Source organism: Phalacrocorax aristotelis, chromosome 4, assembly GCF_949628215.1.
Source record: "Phalacrocorax aristotelis chromosome 4, bGulAri2.1, whole genome shotgun sequence".
NCBI classification, from domain to species: Eukaryota; Metazoa; Chordata; class Aves; order Suliformes; family Phalacrocoracidae; genus Phalacrocorax; species Phalacrocorax aristotelis.
Window position 1 is genome coordinate 37,926,525 of NC_134279.1, and position 17,308 is coordinate 37,943,832.

General features: G+C 37.4%; 1 protein-coding gene across 7 annotated transcripts in view; it reads left to right on the top strand.

Moving 5' to 3' along the window:
* The window catches only part of FNIP2 (folliculin interacting protein 2), a 51,900-nt gene that overhangs the window by 12,383 nt on the left and 22,209 nt on the right, over window positions 1-17,308 (top strand). The window contains exons 1-10 of one of the 7 annotated variants that reach the window (XM_075091022.1): window positions 3,051-3,361; window positions 3,448-3,662; window positions 10,197-10,323; window positions 13,251-13,385; window positions 14,484-14,584; window positions 14,667-14,738; window positions 15,424-15,524; window positions 15,677-15,766; window positions 16,269-16,289; window positions 16,907-16,978. In XM_075091022.1, coding sequence (XP_074947123.1) covers window positions 3,359-3,361; window positions 3,448-3,662; window positions 10,197-10,323; window positions 13,251-13,385; window positions 14,484-14,584; window positions 14,667-14,738; window positions 15,424-15,524; window positions 15,677-15,766; window positions 16,269-16,289; window positions 16,907-16,978 — 937 coding nt within the window. In that variant the 5' untranslated portion in view covers window positions 3,051-3,358. Of the gene's footprint in view, window positions 1-3,028; window positions 3,362-3,447; window positions 3,663-9,184; window positions 9,260-10,196; window positions 10,324-13,250; window positions 13,386-14,483; window positions 14,585-14,666; window positions 14,739-15,423; window positions 15,525-15,676; window positions 15,767-16,268; window positions 16,290-16,906; window positions 16,979-17,308 lie in introns of those variants that run through there. The other 6 variants (XM_075091023.1, XM_075091027.1, XM_075091025.1 and 3 more) reach the window with 6 other exon arrangements.

Below are 17,308 nucleotides of genomic sequence, written 5' to 3' on the forward strand. Positions count from 1 at the left end.
ACACTTTTCTTAATGGTAAAACATAATTAAATATATGCACTTTTTCATGCAATTACAAGTCCTGAGCTCTTCTCTTTGCTAATGAGGAATTCCATTTCTGGGGCTAGCAACTGAGAGCCCTGTCTCTATGCTGTTTATGGTACTACTTTAAATACATTGTTCTTGTTGGGGTTTTGTTTGATCAGGGTTTTTTTTTTTATTTTACATTATCACTGAGACACTATGAAACGTAGCTCCCAAACTTCTGACTTGTAGATAAGCTAATGAACAGCGAAGCCAAACTTACGAAAGTTGGCTGAGTTGTGAAACACTGGTTTAATAGGCTGTTCTTGATGTTTGTGGAAAGCTGATGTATGCAATTTATGGTGACTTTAACTTGTATAGGTCTGTTTGTTATCCTCTATCAGGTGTGTGTGGTTTTTGTGGTCATTTTTTTGTGTGTGCATGTGATGTATTGCTTTCTAACAACAAAGATGAAAAATCTTTCTAACCTTGCAAAAATCCAGTATATTCCCCTCCCCTAAGCAGGGAGTCTTTGGAATTCTAACTTTTCAGTGAACCAATATATCCAATGTTGTTTTGCTTTTCATATAGTAACATATAGAATTATCTTAAAAGTAACCTTTCTGTACAGTAATCTGATATTGAGAACTTTATTTTTTTTCCACCAGAACTCTTTCTACAGGAAACAGAGAGAAGTGCTGCAAATGACATGTTCCTTCACTTGTTGCATGACTAATCTGCAATGTATCTTGCCTAACTTGTGTGAAACTAGTAACTATGTATCATGCTTGAACAAGGTGGTTCATCTGAGGTTAATAGTGCTTTACCATATTAGGACTACTTTAAATCATTGTGAAAAAAAATGTGGTGTGGCATTGGCACAACTGTTCCATATCTGAAGTTTTAAGAAGAGGGGGAGCAATGCAGGCTAAATACTTCAAACTGTGAGGGAGGAAGGGAACCCACATCTTCTACATAAGCTATTGAACAGACTAAAAGAGGGGAATTAATCATCAAGCAATCAAAAAAAGATTCCACTTCACCTTTAAACATGTGTTTTGGCACTCATCCTGAATGTCTGGGTTGTAGGCATTTTATGTGTATCAGTTTTGCTAAGTGTATGTTTTGCAAAAACAAATGCTCACTGAAACAGCAGGTATGATTCAAACTTTCTGTTTTCCTACACTTCTCTAGCCTGCTTCTAAGAGCTGTTTGGAAAACAAAACCTTACGGGGGGGCTCTGCAAATATTCTGTTAGATTTGAAAACAGTGCTTAAGTTTTAGTGGACAGCTATAAGTTCTACAGAAAATTATTCTTAATTAATAACTCCATTGTATATATGTCCTCTTTCCCCCACCCCCAAATTTTCTTGCTAAAGTATTACCTTGAGTTGAGATCATTTAGGCAATTGTCTCACAATGAAGGGCAGGAAATGACCTACAAACAGAGCAGGTGACATGCTGTCATATAGCCTAGAAAAAGAGTGATTAAACTCTGCTTCCCAGAGGATTATATCTAGAGAGAAGGACACTTTCTTCCATTTTCTGTTTTATCTACTCCTTGGACTCAGGGTGCTTTCCATGTGGGGATTTGCATTTCTTTCAGAAACTGTTCTGTGGATTTTTGGTGGTAATTCCCCAGGTATTTTGGGATTTATAGTATTCTGCAGCTGACTTAATCTACAGATGAGGTAGTATTGTAAAGCATGTCTATTCAGTGAGCTTATAGGAGTTCCTAGTTCTAGTCTCCGATGTGAGTCCAATATTGTGGTCATTTAACTGAATGTTTCAGAACTTTGGTTTGTTTTTTGTTTGGGGAAAATACAGGACAGAAATGAACACTATGAGTTGCTGGTCTTATTCTAAGTGTAGGAACCTGGCCATCAGTTGCTTGTTTCATTCACACTTCAAAGGTGACTAGGTACACTGATATTTAAAGTAGTTCTCCTCAATGAGGTGAAGGCTAGGAGTTGCCCTCTCCTAGGTGGCTTGAATAACTTGAGAATAGGCCAAAGCTTTTCACTTGTTTCCGTCACTTGGGAGGAGGAGTAATTGTGATGTAGTACTTGTCACTGCTTTGGGAATTGAAACTGGGATTTTATTTTTTTTATTGCTATAGGCTTCCCTCTGAAACTGAGCAAGCTGTTGAACCTAACCTTGCTCTAGTTTTCAGTTTGACTTTTGCCCAGTGTTAGAGGTTGGGGTTTACTGAGATTACAAAATCCTTTTAAGAAGGGTGCTGTGCTATTTCACAGGTAGCATGTAGTGCTGGGTTTTGAAATCTTACTGTGTTTTCTAATTCTACTGATGTATTTTTGGGTGACCATTAGTGAAGTTGTTTTCCCTTTTTAATCTGGAAGGGAACCAGCACTATGGCTGTTATCTTATAAAATGTCTAAAACTTCACTGATGGGGAGGGGGAGCTAGGTAAGACATGAATTATGAACAGACATGTATGGATAACTCTCTTAAAGCAGGGATGGGGAAGAGGACTTTATTCTGCAGTAGAATTACCTGAGCCTGAACAAAACATTTGATTCCTTCATTCTGTTTTAAAAACTTAAATTTTCTTGGTCAGAGGTGTTTTATTAGAATCAGTACTGCCATTAAGTTGTTTCAACAGGCACATGACTACAAATTCTCATCAATCAACTTGATGTCTGTGGCAAACTTTTTTGGTGGTTGTTTTCCCTTCTACTTCTTAAAAAAGCTTTTTCAAAGTAGTAGCTTCAGATTCTCGGCCAAGAGTAAATGCTATTTGTCCTTAAAAGTAGAAGCATTACAGTGCAGAATATCTAGTGTGTTTCTTGCTATTGGTCATTTTTTTTAAAGTGATAACCATATGGCAATGATGACAGATTCTTATTTGCTCCAAAGCTATATGAGGTTGCTAGGGGTTGTCAGATGACACTTGCTCACATGAGAACCATTAACAGGGTGTTGTAGGCAGTGTTAGAACAACCTTGCAACTAAGGGCGAGTCACTGCAAAAGCAACTATGCCTTTTTTTTTTTTTAAGAGGCCATATGGTTCAGTCTTGTGACTACATAATTGCCAGCTACCTAATCACATACCAGGAAACAAACATAGTTAAAGTCAATATTAGCTGTTGTATCTGCTACAGCTTTGCACCAGGCTTGGTAGGAAAAACTCTAACAGCAGCAAGAGCAAGTCTATGATGGCTTCTGAAACTTGAAAGTCATGTCTACTCCTCTGTCTGGAATAATTGCAGCAGTACCTTAGCTACAGCTGTCTTTCTGCATTAATGGCTTATAGAATATATGAAGATCTCTTTGCCTTTTTTTCCCCTACCAGGAAATTCAGCAGACTGTGTTCCTGTATAGGGAAGAAAGCCGATGGTAAATTACCATCGTTAATGGTTGATCTTTAGTAAAGAAATCTGCTTGAGGCTGTATTTCTTCAGCGGATATTTCGTTTCTTTGAGGGAGCTTTACAAGAGGATTTGAAGCAAAAGAAAATGTGTGGGGGTACACCAAAAGCTACAAATGGCACAGGGGCACAAATAGAAAGAGCAAGAAACAACGACGTACCACGTGGAAATAATCTCTCTTGTACCAAATTGGATGAAAGTGTTAGAAAATCTTTGAGAGACCAAAGTGTCAGCTGTGTGAGCAAAGTGACTAGACTGGTGCAAAACAGGTATGCATGTAACTTCTTTGAAATATATATATGATTTTTGACAAAGAATGGATATTTTAGTTTTAGAATTATGTGCCTGAAAGGCTTTCTTGTAAATAATTGGGAAAGTTCTATTAGAAGCATATTCTTGCTGATGATGGTGACTGCTGCTCCAGAATGTCTTCCCTGTGTTTGAAACTGAATCTGCATTCTGGACTCTGATGTGTAAAATTTATGTATATGCAATATGAGGCATGAAGGATAATTGCCTTTCTTTCTAGTTAAGGTTAAATAATCTTCCTTCTTTCTAGCTTTCTAATTAGTTTTCCCCTCTCTTTTGCTGCTTCTTGTGTTAGTGGGTCAAATAGTAATAGTTTGCAGAGCAGGCTGGGGAGAATGCTGTGAAGTGGGGGAGGAATGGAGAGGGGAATCTTCTGCTTTACTTGTAAATGACCTCTAGATCAAGCATTACATCAAAGTAATCTGGAGTACAAATAGTGTTTCTTTGACTTCTTTGTGGTGTCTTTCAGGTGTGTGCCAGCATGTCTCCAATGTCTGAGTCTCTACTGCTACGTAACTGTTGAAAATATGGTTCAGGGCAACTTTTCCCAAATCTAACACCCTTAGGTGTTACAATAAGTGTTCTACAGTCAAGATTGCTGATCTAAGAAGCAGAAAAATATAGGTAGATATATAGGTATATAGATATGTTTCAGCCTTTTTATTTCCCTAGCCTATAGCTGTTGCACTGAAGTAGTGAGTGGTTAGTCACTTTCAAAAACGTTTTAAAGTCAGCTTAAGCAGTTTTTGAATATAAATAAATAGGTCATGATTTAGTTATTGCATGCGTGCAGGCTGATTATTATAAAGGTGAACCAAAAGCTTTCTTTGCAAAGATCAGGGTTTGGAGATCTATATTAACTGAAAATACTGATTCAGGGCAGAATGGGGCAAACTTCTTGTGGCTTTTTTCCAGAAACAAATGAATCTGCTTTCCTGTAAGGAAGAGAGATCTCCTTGCCTCCATGTCTCGTATCTGTAATGGAAGAAATGTTGAACAAGCCAAAAGAAAGTAGCTTTATATGCCAGTGTAAGGAAAAATAAGCAAACTCAAGTGTAATATGGAATCTGTGGAGAAAACTTGCCAGGATATTTGTAAGCAGTTCCAAATGTGTGGCTTTCTTTAAAAACAAAACAAAAAAAATCCATAGTGTGTTATATCTTTAACAGACCTGGTTTTCATGTTGTATGAAAGTAGACAGCTTGGTTTTATTTATTTTGACTTGAAGATGATATTTATTAGTTATAGCATCTTCCAGATGCAGGAAAGATCGGCTCTGAAGGTGAGGCCAGATAAATTGAGCTGTTCAAACAGAGTGCTGATGCTGAAGGGAGTAATCACATTGCCTCTTCTTCCTTTCCTTTCTGGCATTATGCTCTTGTCCTTTTTACCCTTGTGCTGGCCTTGGCCTTTCCAATCCTTCTGGAACTGGCTCCCCTTAGGGAGTCAGGTCAGCTCACTAAGCAGGCAGAAAACTGACTTGGGAACAAGAAAACCTGATTAACATTCTAAGTAGCCTCAATACTAAATTGAAGTATATAGGGAATGTTTTCTTTGTGCCCTTTCCTAAAGGTATATAGCTCCATGGATGAAGTGAGTTAGTATAACTCATGCTGCCACCAAGAGGTGGAGGTTCCATTGCCTCCTACTTCCTTTTTTCCAGCTCTGTTCCTGGTCCACTTCTATTTGCTGGGACAGAATGCTGCTGCTGCAGAGAATTTGGTTAGTTTACAGAAGGGTCCAGCAACTACCAGAGCAAACATGAGTAACAGGAAGGGGCTTTTTTTGTGGTCAAATAAGAAAACATTATGTTCAGTCAAAATAGCCATATTTAACCTGAAATATGAGCATCCACACAAGCTCTTATTAATTCAGCTAATTTTTAAGAAGGTGCAGGACCTGGCATAACGCATTACTTTTTAAGCTAAAGCGAAACATTTCAATTAGCTGTCACTCTCTTTACTTCCTTACCTTTCTAGGGTGTAATGTTATCAGAAGACTATTTTATTGTTTTGCAGTACACTGACTCTCAGGTGGCTTAAAAAAAAACCCTCCTATAACTCATTTTATTTGTAACACTTGATTTATAAGTCACTTAGCAATATGTATTCCTTCAGCACAGATCCTTTGCCATCCTGTTTATTAAGTAGTTCTTAAACAGGAATCGAACCTGTAATGTCTGTCTTGTATAAGCAGAATGGGAAAATCTTTATATAACAGGGTTAAGGTAAATGATGTTTCAGTTAATGGTTAGTAAAACTTACTTTTGAAGGCTTTTTTTTAAGCTGACTGAAAGAATCCAAACCTAGTGATTTTAGTACATTTATTCTTGCTAAATCTTCATAAGAAATATGAAGCTTACCTTGGGAATTACATAGTTTTGTTATCAGAAGTAAAACTTTCAGTAGTAGGTACATACGCAAAACTCCTTGTATTATAACTCTCACGTAACTTCCTTCAGTATTTGTATATGGCTAGGTAAGCTATTTTATACAGAAACAGATTAAAAGGAAAGAAAAACAGTGTGCCAGTTCATATTTTACCAAAAGAGGATAAGGAGAACAACTGAGTCTTGAGACATGAAGTAGGAGAGTTTCAGGAGTGGTGGTGAAGACCTAAAAGGGCACTTTTGATATGAATAAACATTTGTATTTGTTATATTTGGACATGGAGTAGCCTGTTAGAATCTCATGTGGTGCAGCTGGCAAATAAGGGGGTTTTTGCAAGTGTGGTGAGGGTTTGCTTTCTAGCCCAAAAGTGGAAGAATTAATAATTTTGTTACAGAATTGTCAATGAAAAATAGAAAATTCAACGTAATGTGCAAATTCTGATGCGAGCTTTTCACATAACACTTTCAGGATCTTCTTTCCCCATCCTCTGCCGATCTCCCTCAAATGCATTGTGAGGGTTTTTTTTGTTGCCTTGAAGTTAACATTAGTTCATATTTTGCTCTTGGAAGGGAAAGAGTCTGTTACCTCCTTCACTTTATTTTTGGAGGATAGAAATATATATCCCTTGGCCCAACTTGGTGGTTGAAATTGATTAATGAATTTACAAATAATTGGGCAAGGTGAACCTCTATGCATATAGATTGCCTGTGAGCATAGGGACCTTTTTCCTTTGGGAAAAACAAGCTAAAATATTTTTGTTGTCTATTTTGGGTATTTTGGTCTTGCCCTTTAGAAATAACTGATAGAAGAGTGAAATATTTTTTTTCTTAGTTAAACCCTTAAGCTATTACTTTCTAACATCTAAAGGAATGTTAAGCTATACAATGCAGAAGTGTGTTGGGTTTTTTAAGAGCTGATATTTTGTGTAAGAATCTTATTTCTCTTTCAAAAACTATATGCGAAGAAGAAACAAAGTGCATGCCTTTCAGTATTGCTAGATAATAAGCTGATATGAGTAATGAATTGCTTGGGGCTTGGGTTTTTACACATGTGAAAACGGAGCTGACCAATGAGTCTGTGTGCTGTCTGTATTCTTCAACACTGTTTTTAAGCAATGGTTGAATACTTGTGCTGTCCCTGGTCTGGGGGCTGTATGTTATATAAGCTGGCTTAAACAATAGAGAGTGGAAGTACTGTAAGCACTCTGCTCATCAGCTTTTGACGGGGGAAAAACATCCTGGTCATCTGACTAGTCTTGGGCTTGGTGCTAGATTCCCCATTGAAGTAATGAGACTATGGTTTATGTGCCTGTATAACTCGCTTGTAGATAGGCTTGGTCTTATCAAATGAGGTTTTGGTAGGATGGATCTCTTCTGTAATGGGTAATTCAAAGCCTGAAAGCAAAAACTTCATTAAAACATGTTTGATATTGGGTTAGTACTGTAAGAAGCATTATCTGAAGTTTCTTCCTCAGATTTGTTCTGTTAGTCACACAAAGTTCTGTACAATAGATTTTATGTAACTTCTTAGCTTGTTGCTGTCTGGTACTAGAATCTGTTTGAAGTCCTGAAAGTTTGCAGCAATCATTAATTCTAGCATGCTGTGCGGAAAAACCACCTCAGTAGGCTGTTAAATTGGCTTCTACTTCAGCGTTTGTTATAAAACCCAGTTCACATCTTATGCATAAGTTGGCAACACACAAACAATATGAAGTTTGCTTTAGTGCAGAATGTGGGAGTTCACCTGTTCATAAGGAAACCTAAATTCATGCAAGAGAAGTGTTGAGCATTCTTTTTAGCATCAGTTGGCAGACGCAGGGCTGGATTGGCTCAATATGTGCCTGAAATGAGTCTTTCACAGTTTAGACTTGCAGTCCTGTGGTCTGAACTACAGGTCCTGGTGTGCCAACCCTGGAGATAAATAAGGCTTTGCACTTGCATACAATTTAAATTAAGGCCATAGTGATGTACCTTCTTGTTGTTAAAAGGAGGGAAGACCTGTGGTCTTTCTAGGAAAGCAGCATAGTTACTTCAGGTATTGTCTGTGGCAGAAAGTGTGTAAGTAAATAGGTAGCTGTATAACTGAAGAGGTATCAGAGTATCTGGTGCTGAAGAGCATCAGATTCATGTGGCAGACTAGAATGAAGTCTATTGATGGCTCTGACTTCTCTTGCATTCTGTGTAACTGGATTTCGTAATAGCATTGCACAGGCGGTGGGCTGAGAAACTAGTAACAGAATTTTAAAACAGATGGTGTAGTTGCAGCTTTCTGTATGTATGAGGTGTGTAGGATCTTTGTTGGGCAACTGTCAACAATGGTATCAGGCCTGATCTCATGCAGGTTAACTTAATGCTGTGACTCCCTTTGAAAGGGAAGGTTTGAAAAGAAATCTGCCTAGCACTGCTAGCATTCTGGAGGCAACGTGTTACAAGCACATCAACAAGTTTCCTCACTGTTGATGGCAAAACAGCCTTTAGCATTGTTCCATGATATGGCTTTGATGTGTACTGGACCCTTGTATATTATGTACATAGAGTATACTTGTATCAGACTACCTTACAGTGGAGATAAGTATCTGGCTTATTCTGTGCCAAGGTATTTAAAAATAGAATAAAACCTTCCAGATGGATGGGGTCTTTCAGCTTTGAAAAAGGTGCCTATTTAGGCTTATTTTTAATTTTAGCTACATAGAAAGGGGAGTCGATCTCTGGAATGCAAGAAGCACCAAAAAGAAATTAAGCTGGCTTTACTTGTAATGATTTTAAATTTGCAAGTCTCTGTGCTTCTAAAGCAGTTGCCCATGGTTACCTTACTGACTTTAGCAGGAGTTGATGGTGTTTACCTCACCATTAATTTATGGTTGTTAACAGAGCATTGAATAAAAGACATAGCTTCAGAAATTCTTGTCTTTCAGCTCTATAGAGTTTTTGTGCTCTTCTCTCAAGTCTTCCCTTCATTGTAGGGCATAGTTTGATAAAATTCCTAAATAAAACACCCTTTTGGGTGGGAGATCAGTGTGGCCTTGACTGAAGTCTGTTATGCAATTTGTTACGCTGACAACTATTAATAACAGTTGTACTCTTACCCCCTAGATGCGGTCCATCCAGCTCAAGGATGAGGCAATATGACTGAGCACCAGTGCTTGTGTGGCACTGCTTTATGCAATAGTAGGTTTTTTCCATTAATTCCAGTTTGCCAGCTACATAACATGGAAAGCGTTTTCTGTAGCTGACCCTGAGGCCAAGCAAACCTTCGTGCTCCAACGTGCAGACTGAGTCCTTTTGGAATTAGGAAATTCTCTTGCCATCACAGCCATGATCAGCTGTGCTCCTCAGCCTCCTGAGGTAGCACAAAGAGGCAAGTCATGTGCCTTGGTATACCTCTGAGGAACAGGCAGATTCTGGATTGAGTTACTTTGCTTCAAGTTGAATGTCAGTGATATCTTGGTTTCATCTACTAAATGAGTTTCATTGTAGTTGGAAATGAAGTCTCCATAATCTGATTGCTCTGTAAACCCTGAAACATCTCAGAAAAGAAAGGGGAAAAATAATGGAACAACATAAACCTTGTCTTTCAATTACAAGAAATAAAGTTCAGGAAAATCATAAATTCTATTGGCAGGAATAGGTCAAAAGGAACTGGGTTTGTGTTTAGAGGAGGATGAGGGAGAGTGTAAGCCTTGCGCTTGTGAAAGGCTGTAGTACAGAGGATGGTAATCCATTGCTCTTTATTACCACTGAGAGCATTGCGCAAAGTAGTACAGCTACCTTGCAATAAGGATGACCCAGGCTGTGTATGGAGAAGGAAGTAAATTTAAGAGTAGTTAAGTCCTGTAGCAGCTTGCTGAGACAGTTTTGCGTTCCCTTTCCGGAAAAATTTTGAAGAAAGGATGGATGAAATTTGGTCTGGCTGTGCCTGCTTGTGTATCAGTGACGTTGGGCTTAGATGCTCCTTTGAGTTCCTTTTTGGTCCGAGTTCTGTGATTACAGCCTGATTCTTGTAGATGCTGAGTAAAAGATGTGTTAGCCAAATACCTGTTTCTTCACTTAAATAAGCCTGGAAAGTAAGCACACTATTTTAACATCTTGTGTTTATAATCTGCAGCTGGTCCTCTTCAGAGTTTGACTTGAATGAAATCCGCCTGATAGTTTACCAAGACTGTGAGAGGAGAGGCAGACAGGTCTTATTTGATTCCAAAGCAGTCCGCAAAATTGATGAAGCTGTGGTTCAGGTATGAAATGCTAATTTTGCTTTTGTCCTACTGTTCTTTTGTTTCCCTTCCCAAAAGCAGGATTTTTTATATGACAGTGTCAATTTCTTAATCTTACTTGTGATCTTCCTCTTGATCTCAATTTGGTGATAGCTGCAACAGAAGTGTGTTAGATTCCAAAAAGCCTATGAAGGCATATCTCTTATTTGGTAGTTACAATATGGTACTGAAACTTAGAGCTGATTTGCTTTCAAGCAAAGCAATCTAATACCTTTAAACTGAGGATTTCCTTATCCTTTTTAATGTTGACTGGGATTGCTTTTTGTTGTTAGCCCTGGTTGTGCAGTCCCATTGTTCCAGTGATGTCTAGTATGTCTCTAAATGTGCTTGTCTTCCTTTTGATGTTCAGATTAGGGAAGCTGTTGGCTTTATGTGAATTAAAACAACTCCACTTTGGCTGGCCATGCAGTAACGTGTAAGGCAGACGTATGGCAATATATGGCCACATAAGCTTTGGTGATACGCATAGAAACAGGAGTAGATACTGTCAAGATGCAAATTCTTTGTGCTGCTCTCCAGGCACACAAACTTAAGTGATTTTTAAGACAAGTAAAACAATAGCATTTTCTGTTTTGTGGTCATCTTGGGTTTTTTCTACTTAGCTCTGTTTCTTTTATATATTGAATTATTTCAATTTTTTGTTTGTTTTGAAGCCTTTGTTAAAACTAGTAGCTTCAGCCTGTCAGACTAGCATGTTTTTTTGTAGAATCACTAAATATATACAAATAGTTGTGACTTGTAGAAATTACTTATGGAGATGCTTAAAAAAACAGCAATCTCTTTTCAGTCACACTGCAAGTATGCCATTGTGCCAAATCAGTAAGACTGATGAGCATCATCAGCTTATGACTGATCATCTCCTTAAAGAGGGTAAATGGGTCAGACTGGTCTGTTAATCTTGTTCCCTGCCTTCCCCCAATCAAGGACATTACTTTGTATCTTAAAGCCAGTTTAAAACACACAGCATGTGAGGAAGAAATGTATTTCTGGATTCATTTGAATATGCAAAGTTAATATTTACCTGCTTAAACTAAAGGCAAGAAAGTGTGTGTGTGTACTGTTAATCTATCCATTTTCCTGAAACACAGTAAAGCTTATTCCCATTGATTATTCAAATACATTGTCTGTCTTTCAAGTATGAAAGAAATGTACCTGGGGGTACTAGCAGGTCTGTATTCCATTTAACCATGTGTTTAATATACTGCATTTCTTTTCAGTGTTACTAATCTAATCTCCAATTCTTTCTGCAGATGGTGTGTATCAGAGCACTTCCATTACACATTTTGTGTCAATAGCTTGTTAAACACGTGGCTACTGACACTGGTGCATTTTGAAACCCCTAATGACAGTCACATTAGGATTAGATAAGCAATAGCACATCAATACTGTGCCAGGAAAAACTGCACAAAAGGAGTGCAAATGTAGGATAAAATACAGGAGTCCAGGATGTTACTCTTTTTTTAACTTGCTAGTAGCCTTATTTTTAAATCAGTAAATGAGCTGTGCCAGCACTGTAGTTTAAACTCAACTTTTAAAGAAATGACAGATCATCTATTCCATTTTTCTTGGCTTGCTCTTCCTTTTTCTTCTGCATCTTTGCTTTTGCCTATTTTATAATCTTGTCATTGTAACTTGAGTATTCTGAAACTTAATACAATTACTGCACTGTAGTATTCAAAGTGTTTGTCTTAAAAATCAGTCATGTGGAATATTGGATTCTACTTTTATTTCCATTTAATTTCCTGTTATCGTTTCTTTCTTGTCTTGCTGAGCCTAAAATATGTGATGTAAATTTGGCTATGGCCACTTTTTACTAGTATCTAGGTTGTTATTTCTTTTTGCCTGCTTGCTTGTTTTTTTAAAAAGTCAACAAGGTACATGTAGATAGTTTTTAAAAAAATTTAGTTGATCTCTGCCAATGCATGTTCCCAATGAGGTAAACCGTGCTGGCTCAAAATGAGACTTAAAAATACACGTCATTCCCATGTGCACCAAATGAATTAATGTTTACATTAATATACATTGAATATATAAAGAGTGTGAGATAAAACTGCTTGCGAAGTCTTAGAAAGCTTCATTGCTGCAAGGTTACAGTTCTGCTCCCTTCATATAAATCATTTCAAGTGCATGTGAGAAGTAAGTTTGAAATAATGTGGCCCTTTTAACTGACAGTTAAAAGAAACTCATTGGGTTTTGTTCAAGAAAACTGTATTAAATGCAGCTTGTCTTATGAAACATGTACAAATAACATTAATGTCATCAGTATCTTAGACTTCATTTACACCTTTTTGATCTGTTCTAAGATGTTGTTAAAACATAGCGGCTTGAGAGTACACTTTCAATTAAACAGACATCTGGGTTTAAGCATTCATTTGCTTGCCTTTTTTCTTAGCACAACTCCTTTATAGATTTATCAAATAGGTTTTTATAGCCTGATAGTTCTCCCAAATTATGCATTATTTACCCTTTGTTTTTGCTGGCTGTATCTGTTGGGGAGCAAAAGTTATGTGCAATTTCAATGATTAATTGTGTAAATGATTACAGAAATTGGTTTGTAAGCAACCCATAAGCAGAGATTTTATTTACATAAAATTTGGCAAATTTTACACAGAGCAATTCATAACAACTAGGAATGATCTTCCAGTGGAACTTTGACTAATTACTCTGTGTGAGATATATGAAAACTTGTCTGATAATATAAATGTGAGAGTACTTCTGCACTTTCCCTGGTGCCGCCCTTCTAAAAAATCTTTTGAAACTGATACATATTTTTTGAATATATTTGTTGCTTACCTGTAGTTAAAGAAAAATCTTGCCATGGTATGTTTAGATGGGAGTTCTCATGTTTGCTTTAATTATTTTTAACATATTGCTCTGTTCTGACACAGAAAATAGCAGAAGATGCTTCTGTAAAGACTTCTGCCAAGAACTGCCAAGCAAGCAATGGGAACAATAATATTTCTTCCCATAGTCCCTCAATAAGCTGTATACAAAATATCAAAGAACAGATACCGAAGTATCAGGTAATGTTCATTACTTTTCTTCCATGTATTTATCCATTTTACTGAGAAAGTTTGTGTATAAAACCCTTAACTTACGTGCATGGAATGACTAGTTACACTTCCAGCATAACAGAAGTTAATCTGAACCTTGAGGTACCCACCCTATCTTTAAAGAAGTGTTGTAGAGTAAGAACATGTGTGTACATCTTAACCTTTTGGGCTATCTTGATCTTGTCTTTGAAAGAGCTATAAAAGATATTTAATAGCATTATTATTTGTGAAGGTCATAAAAAGCACTATACCATTCTCTCTTCTTGTTTTGAAAGATGTCTACCTATGCTTCCATCCAGTTCTGAAGAAGTTGTTGAGCATGGTATATTAAGAGTCCCTTTAGTCTGACTTACTATAATATGAAATTTTTAAGAGAACTATTTTTTAGGTACTCACTCTGGCCATTTCTCAGTAAAAACATAAACATTTCATCTAGAAAAATATAATTCAAAGCATATATAGATTAAGGTAGAAAAATAATATTTAACAAGAAGGTAAGTGATTGCCTTCAGAATTAACAAACTTCTCTCCATATTTGCTATTGATGATCAGTCTTTGAAACAAAATAAGAAATCAGTCTGATTATACTTACAAACACAGTCTTCACAAATTACTTTCCAATCAAATGTTTCCAGGAAGTTTTCTATCAGGGCAGGGAAGGAACATTTACTAATTTGAATAAGACAGTTTAATGCTTGGGGATCCAGACCACAGAGTCTAAGTCCTATGAACACCTACAGGTTTCATCAGACACTCTGTTATATGGGAATGTTGCTGGACACAGCCGTTTCTTTTGAAATGCAGTACATCTTTTTTTTTTCTTTCTTGCCTTTGGAGGTCCACCTGGAGCAAGGGTAGTAATGCCCATCTAGTGAGCAAAACAGAGCGAGTCTTCCAGCTGTATTTGCTTGTACTTGTGTGTTAGAACCACACAGGATCTTAGTCTGCATGGAAAAGGAGAACTCTTGTATTCTCCATTCAAAATGTAGCACTATGGCACTCCATTAAATTGAAATGGTATGCCAAGTTGTTATTCACTTTGCTTTTCCCATCTTCTTGTCTGTGTAGTACACCAGACCAGCCTCTGATGTCAACATGCTGGGAGAAATGATGTTTGGCTCAGTGGCAATGAGTTACAAAGGCTCCACCTTGAAAATTCACTATATACGGTGAGTGTCCTTTTCTGTGATGCACTCTCTTGTCAGGCACTTGGAATTGATGACTCACTGAAATGACTGTTTATCCTTTCAGCTCTCCCCCACAGCTGATGATCAGTAAAGTCTTCTCAGCCAGGGTAGGAAGCTTCAGTGGAAGCAACAATAAGTAAGAACATGTTTTTAAAAAGTTTTATTTTTCTTCCCCATCCAATTCAGTTGTCTTACCTTCTTTTTCCTTTCATAGTCCTTCTGTCACTGCTTCTAAATTTGACTTAGCCAAAGTGGAAAAGTCTAGTAGAAAATCAGAAATGGTGGCTGTGGAGAAGGATTCTCTTGATAGATCCCAGCCGGGCCATCCAAGTTTAAAAAATAAAATCTCTCCAAGCTTCTGCTTCTTAATTTGTCCAGGGCATGCAATAAACTTCAGAGGTTAAGTGCTTTGTAACAATCAAAGCCTCTATCTTTTCCTGCCCTGCAGGGAGAAGGGTGAAGAAGGGGTGTTGTTGAGAAAGCTTTATGTCCCTGTATCCCTCTTCTGCTTCCTTTAACAGTGACAGAAGATATACTGTTTCTCATCTGTTTCCTTTTCCCTTGTCCCAAAAATGGGCAAATGTGAATAAAGTGAATCCCAAACGTGACATATAGAAACCTTCAATAATTGAAAGAGGGAGCCTATATAGAAAATAAATGCCTGTTTCCTTACAGTTTCAGAAGACCTACTAGTCCTGGAGTTTGATTGTAAAGCTAATCTTCAGCTTTCTTTTTTCCATAAAATGAACCTAATTCTCAAGCTAATATTAATGCCTATTGATCACATTCATAAGGAACACTGGCTTTTTCCCCTTCTTTAGCTTACAAGATAGTTTTGAATACATCAACCAAGATCCCAGCCTGGGAAAGCTGAGCTCAAATCAGAATGGTTTGGGAACCTGTCGCAGTGGAAGTAATTTAGGTAAATATTTCCAGGTTCTATTTCTTTCTGACAACACAAGGCCATCTGTTCGTTCAGTTTGTTTTTTTCCTGTGCATCACCATCTTTTTTGTCTTTTTTTGTTTATAGACTTTTTTGCATTGCATTTTCTCTACGTTGATTTTGTTTCCTAGGTGTGTTACAGCTGTGTAGCAGCAAACTGCTGCAGGGTGTGTCTGAAGGAGGTCCCCTCCGGCTCATCCGCAGTGCTTCTTTCTTTGCAGGTTTGTGTGGAATGCCAGCCACAGTGTGACCCATCCATATGCACACACAAATCCAGCTCCTGAATCCTTGCAGGACGTACATAATTACTCTGTAGAAACAGAAAGGGCTAAAATAGTGACAACAGATGTATCTGGTTTATGCTTAAAAATCTTTCTTCAAAAAAATAGCTAAATTAATTGGGTTTTTTGTTTATGTTTATTTTCTAATACCTGCATTTAATTTTAAAGGTATTGTCATGCAGTGTTTTTAATAAATGAGCCCTTATGTTTCTTAGAGGACTTATGTTTCCTGGCTTATAGTTGGTTTCTTGCTGGCGTGCAGGTGTCTTGCTGGTGTACAGCTTTTTCTTCTCTTACCTCTTGCTACTTTTTTTAATTTGATGGCAGACAGTCAATATTAATTCTTGAGCTAAGTCTGGGAGGCTTTAAGGTTTTTTTTCTTTAACAATATAAACTTGTTTAATTTTCAAAACTTTAAACTACATGAAGTCTCCTTTTACAGGCATACTGATGACCCATGCAGGTGGGTAGACCTTGAGGCCTAATTAATTCTGTTAATTGCAAGAATGTGAACTGGAATACCAATGCAGTTTCTTCACAGCCTTTGCAAATCTTGCATGCTCTACAATTTGAGTGACTCTGCACTACTAACACTTCAATGTAATACAACATAGGCTGAATGTTTCTTACTGTGAGGCTTTGTGGATAGTAAATATCTGCTTGGGGAATGAATCAGAAGCTTAATGGACCTCGTATTTGACTACTTCATTATGATGTTAACCTGTGTAAAATGACAATCTTGCACACGCAAAAAAAATGCCAAGGGTGACAAATGGGGGTAGCACCAGCCCTCATTTTCAAAGCATATCTGATTTCTGATAATGTAGACTGTATTCACATTCTTAAGCATCTTAGATATTTTTAGACTGGGGCAAATAATCGACTTCCTCTAGTAGCATGATACTCAGTATGGGAATACTGTTTGCTGCCACCTCTGTTCACACCATACTGCTTATTTGGAGTAACAGTACAGGATGTAACTTTGTTTAATGACCTTTAAACTTAAACATTTTTTTAAATGCTGACAAATAGTATAACGAGTTATGTAATATTTTCTATTGATCTGATCTGTTTGTTTAGCACACAGCACACCTGTTGATATGCCTAGCAGAGGACAAAATGAGGACAGAGACAGCGGCATTGCTCGGTCAGGTATCTGCTGTCTGTCTTGTTTGCCTGTTTTTGTAATTATGAACAATTCTTTGGTGTGGTGTGATTCACCTGAAATATAGGCACCTTATGAATCCAAAAGTTTTTGGATCTGCTAAGCGGTTTTCCTTTTGCTTTTGCCCCAAGCCTTAATGCAAGAATATTTGTAATTATATTCTTCATTTACAGTCATAATTTTCTGGGTTCTTAACCAGTTTATAATTGGAAGAAAGAACTGGCTGGAGCCTTTACTAAAGCAAGGGAAGAGAGGATGCTTTTGCACTGAATAGGAAAAGGAGGCCAGGAGATCTGTCTGTTGTAATGGGAGGGCAA